The sequence below is a fragment of the Eulemur rufifrons genome, chromosome 13 (genome assembly GCF_041146395.1).
Source record: "Eulemur rufifrons isolate Redbay chromosome 13, OSU_ERuf_1, whole genome shotgun sequence".
Lineage (NCBI taxonomy): Eukaryota > Metazoa > Chordata > Mammalia > Primates > Lemuridae > Eulemur > Eulemur rufifrons.
The window spans coordinates 14,227,176-14,236,611 of NC_090995.1; the positions used below are offsets into that span (position 1 = coordinate 14,227,176).

Below are 9,436 nucleotides of genomic sequence, written 5' to 3' on the forward strand. Positions count from 1 at the left end.
TTAGGGTGTGTGTGCATGTGATAGATTTTAGGTGTTTTTTTCTTTTTTTTTTTTCTTTTAACGGTTTTCCTTTTAATTAAGTGAAACTGTCATTGTCATTGTGATTCTAGGGACGAAGTTGCATTGCCAGTTTGATGGGGATTAATTAGCTCACTTGTCAGGAACCAGTTGCCCTGCAAATGCCACCCAAATCCCAAAGTCGTCAGTGTTGGTCAGGCTGATAGATCCCTTTAGAAATTAATGTGAACCATACATATATAATTTAAAATTTTAAACACTACAAAGATCAAAAACCCATACAATTAATTTTAAATATTTACCACAATATATACGAACTATTAGCACTTCAATATGTCATTGATATAAAACATTAATGAGATATGTTACATTTGCTTTTTCATACTAAATTTTACAAATCCCAAGTGAATTTTGCTCTTACGGCACATGTCAGTTCAGGCAAAGTGCATTTCGAGTGCTGAGTCATATATGTACTGGTGGCCTTGTTGGACGTCACAGCTCTAGAGGAAGCAGAGCATCAGCTAACTGGAGGGAGAACGACTCACTAAGGGTCTAGGTGGGCACTCTGCCGACTTTATGCTCCTGTTTTCTTTAAAAGAATTGTGAAGCTCGTGTCTCCTCTTGCACAGTTTTAGACTGACATCTGAATTTTTTCAGCAAAGTTCAAATAGTCGTAGAGAACATAATTTCTAGTATGTTATAAATATTGACATTTTAAAATAAAATATTACCGTTGCTTCATTCCTTTAAATATATCTACTATCATCTAAATGCCACTGAGAGTTGAGACCCCCCAGCCACTTAAAAAAATGCAGACAGGAATATCACATCACTTTCTTTTCTCTATGTATTTCTATTCCGTTTTCCTTATAAAAGTTCATCCTAATGTAAAATACTTCTATGCCTGACAATCTTTCTTGACCATTCTGTAAGTGCCACTGAAATTTTTTAAAGTTTTAAAAATTTCTGTGACAACGGAAATTTCTGTGGTAACACAAATGGTTCTTCTGTATTCGGTTATAATGACATTTTTAAAGCATGCCTGTCAAATGAAATCACATTTCTAAAGATAATCATAAAATAACATTTCTGAGAAGAAATGATTTAATGTACTTATGGATAAATATTATTTTTAAAAAATGAGATCAGATTCAGCATCAATTCTAGCCGTTTTTAAAACTGTTATTATAAACCTGCAAGTGCTAAGAGTATGGACGGGAATGGATGGTTTGTTTTAGCACCGTCACTTTGAGCTCCTTTTGGATGATCTCTGCCCCCGGGTCCCCCAAGACATCATGACCTACCATAAACAGTATTTTTAATGATCTTTTCGCCGGTAATTCAATTAGGTTACTACTTAAATTTGTTGGAAAGCAGAGTTGGAAACCGCTTGCTTTGCAAAATAACTTAATACCAGAGTCATTTTACTCTTTCGACAGGGCCACTAATATTTTGAATTGCTCCTTTGGCATTCTGGCTACTTTATAAGGATCTCCTAATCATATAAAAATTCAGGATCGGTAAAAAACTTTTATAAAGTGGAAGGAAGACTCTGGCAGAATTTGATTTTTTCATATGTGCTTTTAAAGTATTTTTTTTTTTCAATTAAAACATCGACCTAATTTGTCACCTTGAGGAAATAACTCTTTATGCCAGCTAGTTCCTATGGGATGTAATCCAGTGAGCAAATTCATGTGGTTCTGAAGGGGAGAGTTCGTGGAGTGAAGACGGTGACTTAGGAATGATAATTGGTCGTCTTTCTCTTGTGTGCAACTTACAAGTGGCTGCAGTATGAAATCAGTGTTCCGATACCGCAGGCATGACCCGCATAGGCTAGCACGCTTAGTCAATGTCATGCTTACCTTTGTGTTAATCCTTTCCCCACTAGCTCAGTGGACCCACCGATCACAGCTACTTTGACAAGTATCCCCCTGAGAAGGGAGTGCCCCCGGATGAACTGTCAGGCTGGGATAAAGACTTCTAACGGAAGCGAAGATGACGACTGCCTGCACGCTACCGAAGAGGACTGTAAGGATCAATAATCCAATGCTGATGATTTCTCTCTTCAGCGTATTATGACATCTCCTGGAAGACCATTAGGGAGAAGAGATCTCTGCACGGGGGTTAGAGGAGAACGGTACGGAGGTGGTCCTGAATTACAATGTCTCATTGAGATGCGGTGAATTATCCGTGTATTTCCTTCCTTGCTTTTCTCAAACGTTGAAGGCTATCCCATTTCCCTTTCCACAGCCAGCACCGTTTTTGTTCACGAGGCATAGTTTTCTCTGCAGTCTGTTGCTCCCTCCCAGTAGTACTCTTCTCCCTTGAGATGACTAAGGTTTGGGAAAAAAAGGGTCTTGCTCTGGGCATGCAAATAAAAGGAAGAATAGGGTGAATTTTGGAAGTTTTCTCCAGCTCTCAACAACTCCACAGAAGCCTAGTGGCATCTTGCAGTGGTGGTTTGCAGAATCCTGGTGATCGATCGAAGCTCTTGACTTCCCCTTGCGTTCAACCTGGAAATAGACTAACATGCTTCTGATGCTGGTCAGAGAAAGGCAGGTTTGAATGTTAGTGGGACTTCCTCGTAAAGTAAGTGAGTCAATGAATCCAACCAGGTGATTATATTCTATTGGGGAACTTAGAAAAAAATAAATAAAGCAAAAACTATTTTTCTTTTTTTCTGATGACCAGCTGTGATATCGCAAAGACTCTTCAAAAACTTTGCGAAAGGCGGTGAAAATGTGTGGTTACATGATGGGCCTTTGGAAAGCTTTCACCTTATATGCCAAAATATTTTCACAACAATTACAAGATAGGCCGGCACGTAATTGTGACGGCTTTTCCTTCCCCATTAAATACAGAGGAGAATAAATTCTAATAAGTAAGGCCGCTGACTTTCTGAAACTCTTGAGTTATTTTGGCCAATTTTGTGATTGTTGCTATTAATGAACCAAAAGAGTATAGAATCACCACGATTAACTTTTAATGAAAATCCCATTGGCGAATGTTGATGCGCTGTAATCACTGCTAAGTTAATGGCTCTATGTAAAGACAGCTGAGTCATGGTTGTGTTTATGATTTTAGATTGTTAAGGCAGGCAAGCCACCAGAAAAGTGGTAAGATTTTAGAAGTAAAAGGAACAGCCAGCAATGGCTCTGCTCCTGTCTCCTCTTTGCAATCTTCCAGATAATAAGCAGGATGGTTTTGATGGCATTGGACCCCAGGACCTGGGAACTTTACTGGTGAATGTTTACATATACTGAACATGACCACACCTTTGCCCTCTTCCCAAAGTGGATGGATGCAGAGCTTTTACTTTATCTTTTTAATCTGGCAGAGTAAAAATAATGTCCAAGTTCTGGCATTATTCAATCTTCTGGTTATATTTTCATACGATGATGTTCCATGTGAAAAGCAACGTCTACCCAGTACGCACCCATAACTTCATCATTTGGAGAAAGTCAGCTATATACTTCCTGGAGAGTGAAAGCCACGATTTGTACATTTTCAATTCCCACATTTAGAATCCTTTTGCTGAACCAAAGAGTTTTTGTTTCTTGGGGTAGGATTTTTAAAGATTATGTATTGTACATAGAAGAATCATTTTTAATGGGATGGACATAACCTGCGGAAAGAATTTCTAAGATTTTTAAAAGATTTTTATTTGCATTTGGTTGGTTTGTACTGTATGGTTTTTCCATGTATATATTTTAAAATTACCGACCTATAAAGATAGGCAATTTATGTATTGGGTGGATATCAGAACTGTACAGTTATAATGGCAATGCTATTCTCAAAGGAGTTTAATAGTTGTCATTAAACAAACTTACCTATAATATAGAGAAATAAAAACCAACTTAGAGTATTACAGATTTATTGTGATTGGTCACATGGAATCCCCACATGTGATTTTATTGTGTTTCCTTTTCAAAGATAAGGAAAGGAGAGATTAAACCATCATATAATCCCAACTCCACCGTTTCCTAGCCGGGTGACCCTGGTAAAATGACTTAGCTCTTTTGAGGACGAGATTTCTCACCTACAGAAAAGAGGCGTCGTAGGATGATACGTTAGAGGTTTGTTTCAGGGATTCAGTAAGATATCTGGACCCTCTTTTGCCCGGTTTCTGTGAACTAATCAATGCTGTGTAGAAGGGAGCTGCCATCACTATCTCTATTAAAATTAAAGGAGCCTTAATAACCATTGAGTTCTGGGCCTCATGTGTCATTGGCATCTGCACGCAGAATCATACCCGTTAAATCCAGTATCTGTCTTTTTTTTTTTTCCTTTGAAATCACGAAGTAAAGATGATTGCTCAAATGTGTATGTAAGATGAAGAGTTAGCCCTCACCAAAATGAAGTGCTTTCTTAAGCTAACCTACATTTTAATTTTTATGAATTAAGGACACACACACACACACACACACACAAGGAAATACAGAAAATTATCCCCGTGTATTTCTCATCATTAAATCATTCCTGATCTCTCTTTTCTAGGGTGGAAAGTTAATTTGATTCCTGAGCTGCTTTCGCCTAAGGTCAACTGTCTGTACTTTTAGTCGTTTACTGTTTTCTTTAAATATGAAAATGGAAGGAGGGAGGGAAGGAGAATGGAGTGGTGAAAAATCAGAGATTTAGAGTCAAGAAATACCTGGGTTTCAATTCCAGCTCTGTCGAGATTTTTGTGACCTGGAACAAAAAAACCACATTTTTATTCATCTATAACTTGGAGATAGACATTTAAAGCTTTGAAACATGGAGCCATAATATTATCAATATCACCAGTAGGTCATTGATGATAATCATTTGGAAATAAACATACGTATATTTCTTTTGTCATAGTCATAAATCCTGTTCTTTATGGCTAGGCATCGAGCTAGGAGTATTTACATCCATTATCTCAGTCACACAAGATTCTAAATGATAAACACACTGTTCTCAAAATGTTTTATTTATTGGCCTCAAATATGCATTTTATTCCCCATTTGATGGTGATGTTTTGCCTGGCTTAGTCCCAGTTAATATGACTGCGCTACAAATTACCCCAAAACTTGGTTGCTTGGGACAATCATTTTGTTATTCTCTTGTGGTTTCAGTTATTTTTCAAGTGAGATTGTTAGATATTGTGATGACCACTGTACAATGTCTTCAATGAGTAGACTCAATCATTCCATTTTTCCACTTTGTATCCTAAAAGTTACTTTGTCTCCTAACCCAAGGGCTGCAGGCTGTCATGTAGATTTACTTAACCACTCTGGAGGCCAGTGAGCCTGCTCTCAAATTCAAATTTTACTCCACAGAGCTACAAGACACATAATAATAACAAAGCCCAAGATTCTTTTTGTCCATGTAAGCAAAATGTGACATTTTTATTTAAATCCATATATTCATTTTAGGTGATTTTTTTTTTCCCTTCTCAAAGCGTGGGATCATTTTCTTAGGTGTATAACAGACAGTTCAAAACAGAATATGGTGGAGGAGTCCGCCTTCTACAAGACAGAAATCTTGTTAATCTAATGTTAAATTCTAGATCTCAGTTCTGTGACTAGTCGGAGTGGGATAGAATTAAAAAACAACCGCCCCCCATAACACCACGTAAGAGGAAATGGAAACCACTGATGACCTCAGAGGCAACTGAACTTTGAAATGCTCTCAGCCTCACCTGTCCAGTCTGAAACCTCTCTTTGTGATGTGCTGCTACCCTTTGGAAGCGTTAGGTGAGCTTCAAATCAAAGGAAGTAGAAAGCACAGCTTCAAAAGGCCCTGTTACCTCCTGGCACACACCCCCAGCCAGGCAGGATAAAATCATCGAGGGATTACTAACAGTTCCGTGTTTCTGTGTTATTCACCCATGGTATGGGCTCCGGCTCTGTGTAGCATTTGTTTGTGTGACTGTCTCAGCTGCCAACATTTTGATATTGCGTCATTAATTTTTCCCACTGCTCACAAATAAGATGATTTAATGAAATTACATATGCTGGATGCGTTTTTATAAATCCATGTATGTTCATGTGTGTATGTGTCAGTGTTTATAGTGATGGAAGCTCTCCAGAAAGCAGGGCTGTGGTCCCATAAACACCGAAATGTTTTCCCTAACTAGACCCAGTCCAGGGAGTGCTCACACACGGTGCTTGCACGGAATTGCCTCACCTCTGGGCCGTGGCGTCCACATCTGGCCGCAGCCCCCACGAGGTAGGGGTTGGTTTGACCGTAACCTGATGGCAGTTTGCCTGTGTGCAGAGTCGGAAAATGCAGTTGGCTGACACTCTGAGCAAGGGATTGGACCGTGACCAGCCTCCCTCCCTGCTCCAGTGATGTGCTGGTCTTTCTCTCTCTCTTGCCTTCTCTCCCTCTCCCTCTCTTCCCTTCTCTCCCTCTCTCCTTCCCTCCTTCCTCCATCTCCAATTCCCACCTGTGCACAGGTTGGGATGAGGGGAATGTGGGGGAAGAAAACACCTGCTACTCTCTGATTTAACTTTTTCTAGGACTGGTGTGTGTGTGTGTGTGTGTGTGTGTGTGTGTGTGTCTGTGTGTTGTGTGTCTGAGTATGGGGCTGGGGTGAGGGAACGTAGGGGACGAAAACACCTGCTACTCTCCTTGGATTTCCTGCTGCCCCCAGGGCAGGGTGTCAATGCCCCAGAAGGAAATGAGGACCAAATGGGGACAACTCCCACCACCACTTTTCAATGTCAAATAAGATCTCATTCACGGAAATGTACGAAGTGCATTGGATAAATCAGAAAGCCAATTTTATAGAACATCTACTTTATGCTATGAACATTTATCAGTGTTTCATGTGTAATAACTCAAGTCATCGTCGCAACACTGTAGGGTAGGTTCTGTGTTTTGTTTCCATTTTACACGTGAGGACATGGAAACAGAGAGGCTTAGTAACTTGCCTGAGGTCACAGAGCTAGTAAATGACAGCTGGTGGGAATCAAATGCAAATTGCCTGGCTCCTGGCCTGAGCTCCTAACTCCCACACAATACTCTCCTTCTAACGAATAATAGATGAATCTAGCTTTTTAACAACAATTTTCTTACTATTTAAAGGAGGAGATGGGCCGGGCGCGTGGCTCACATCTGTAATCCCGGCACTCTGGGAGGCCGAGGCGGATGGATCGTTTGAACTCAGGAGTTCAAGACCAACCTGAGCAAGAGCGAGACCCCGTCTCTACTAAAAATAGAAAGAAATTACCTGGGCAACTAAAAATACATATAGAAAAAATTAGCCGGGCATGGTGGCGCATGCCTGTAGTCCCAGCTACTCGGGAGGCTGAGGCAGGAGGATCGCTTGAGCCCAGGAGTCTGAGGTGGCTGTGAGCTAGGCTGACGCCACAGCACTCTAGCCCGGGGGACAGAGCGAGACTCTGTCTCAGAACAAAACAAAATGAAAACAAAACAGTGAGTCAGACATCCAGACAGAAAAAAATCTCCAAGTCTAAAATGTGGAGCTTGTGGTTAAAAGACAAAAGAAAATATTAAACAATTCACATTGAGTTTCTCAAGCTTAGAGGATAGATAGTTCTCTTTAGGGGTGTATTTCAACACTATCCCACACTGTTAACCATGTTTTGCTAATAGTAGGTTGTGTGCTCCATTCGTGATACCAAGTTTGAAAATGTTCAACTCTGTGCCTAAGTTGGATCACCTCTTTTCAAACGCAGCTCAGTCGAAAAGGTTTTTGGAAACACAGTCTTTCCCAATAAGTAGCAAAGAATGGGGAAGTGGTCAGTGAAGCACTTTTTATTTCCATACTGTGTAATGAACAGCTCCTTCATTACTGAAAGAAAATGGTACACCTTCGGCGCAGCCCGTACACTGGTAAGGACGTGTCCTTCACGGTCTCACGCCCACACGCCTTTACAAGGATTGGACTCAGGAACCAAATTTCACTTTGCACCCAGTAACTGTAGTAAAAAGTTTCCTCGTCATCTAAGGATGAAAATTATTACCATTATAGGAAGACAATAGCCATTAAATAAATTAAAAGCATCTTTAAAGTTTTTCCATATACATATATAATATACATAGATATTTTTTAAAATTGCCATCGACTGTACAAGAATTAAATTCTCAACTGAAACATTTACAGAAATGAGTGTAGAAAGCTGAGAGACTGGTTTTTAGAAAAAAAGGGATCATTTTGACACTTATCAACTACATTGAAATACATTCTCGGGGGGGAAAAGAGAGCTATACAAAGAAGCCAGACTTATTTTCGTATTTCAAGATTTCTTATTTAATCGTCTTACATATCAGGTGTGTACAGCTATTCTCTAACTCAACCTCGATTCAACAAGAAGTCAATGTCCAGATGTTAGTTACTTATTAGCACAGAGAAGTAAAAGAAAGACTAAATTGAATAATGTAATTATTTAAAAATTTTTTTATAAATCAGACTGATAATAGTATTACATGTTGCCTAGGAAAATATTAAATGGAAAATAAGAGTTTTATTTAGAAATATTAAGGTAAAAAATATTAACAAATATAGCTAGGACAGGTGAATGTAAAATTTTATCTGGAAATATTGTATTCCTAAGATCTGAGGAATCCGATTTTCCAGTTTAAGTAAGTTCTATAACCCCAATTCCTGTAAATTGTATATAATTTACATAGGTTACAACAAAGTACTTTTAAAATATTGTATTGACATTGGCAGTCCATTAATTTTAATTCCAGAGAATAGTTATTTAAAAAAGAATTCCTTTTTAAAATGACTAACTGGGTTTACATGTGTGTGTCCCACATCTTGGAATGGGGGTGGGGAGGTGGTTGGGAGGGAGGATGGGAGAGAATGAGAGAGAGAGAGAGAGACACACACACACACACACACACACACACACGCACGACTTAGAAAATGGCATTTATAAATGCAGCTCCTCTTCTTTTCGAAGTCAATTTAATATCATGAGATTTCTAAAAGTCTATGTAGGAATTATACGGAAATTAGTACCTAACAAATAGTGAAAAAATAGGTATTCAATTTTCTAACTATTTTAAATAAATTTTCATTAATTAAAATATTAATCCATTTATTTCAAGCTTCACTATTGAAAAGTAATCTTTCTCTATGCTCTAACAATAATTTTTTTTCCCATTTATACCATAATATGTCCTCAATTCAGCAGTCAAATGGTGGTTACAGGGTCACTCGGAAATCACTACGGCGTAAAACCTATTTCCACTGCTAAGAGATGACCCAAACTCTTTCAAACTGTGCTGTAATCCCATCACATCATTTGCTACTTAAGATCTTAATTAGTTGGTATTTGGAAATTTTATTATTTAGAGGGATTTGGGGGCATTGTAGCATTTAATCTGTAGGTATTGATTCAAATTAAGAAAGGTAACAAACTGACATTTGGATATAAGAAGGCTGAAAAGTGATGCTGGGAATTAGCAGAAGTTTTGG

The 9,436-nt window shown here is 38.7% G+C and overlaps 1 protein-coding gene across 2 annotated transcripts in view; it reads left to right on the plus strand.

The window, feature by feature from the left end:
• Nucleotides 1-2,002, plus strand: part of PRKG2 (protein kinase cGMP-dependent 2) — a 58,254-nt gene extending 56,252 nt beyond the window's left edge. For both annotated transcript variants that reach the window (XM_069485569.1, XM_069485570.1), the window contains exon 18: nt 1,907-2,002. In XM_069485569.1, coding sequence (XP_069341670.1) covers nt 1,907-2,002 — 96 coding nt within the window. The remainder of the gene's footprint in view (nt 1-1,906) is intronic.
• Nucleotides 2,003-9,436: the final 7,434 nt, after the last annotated feature.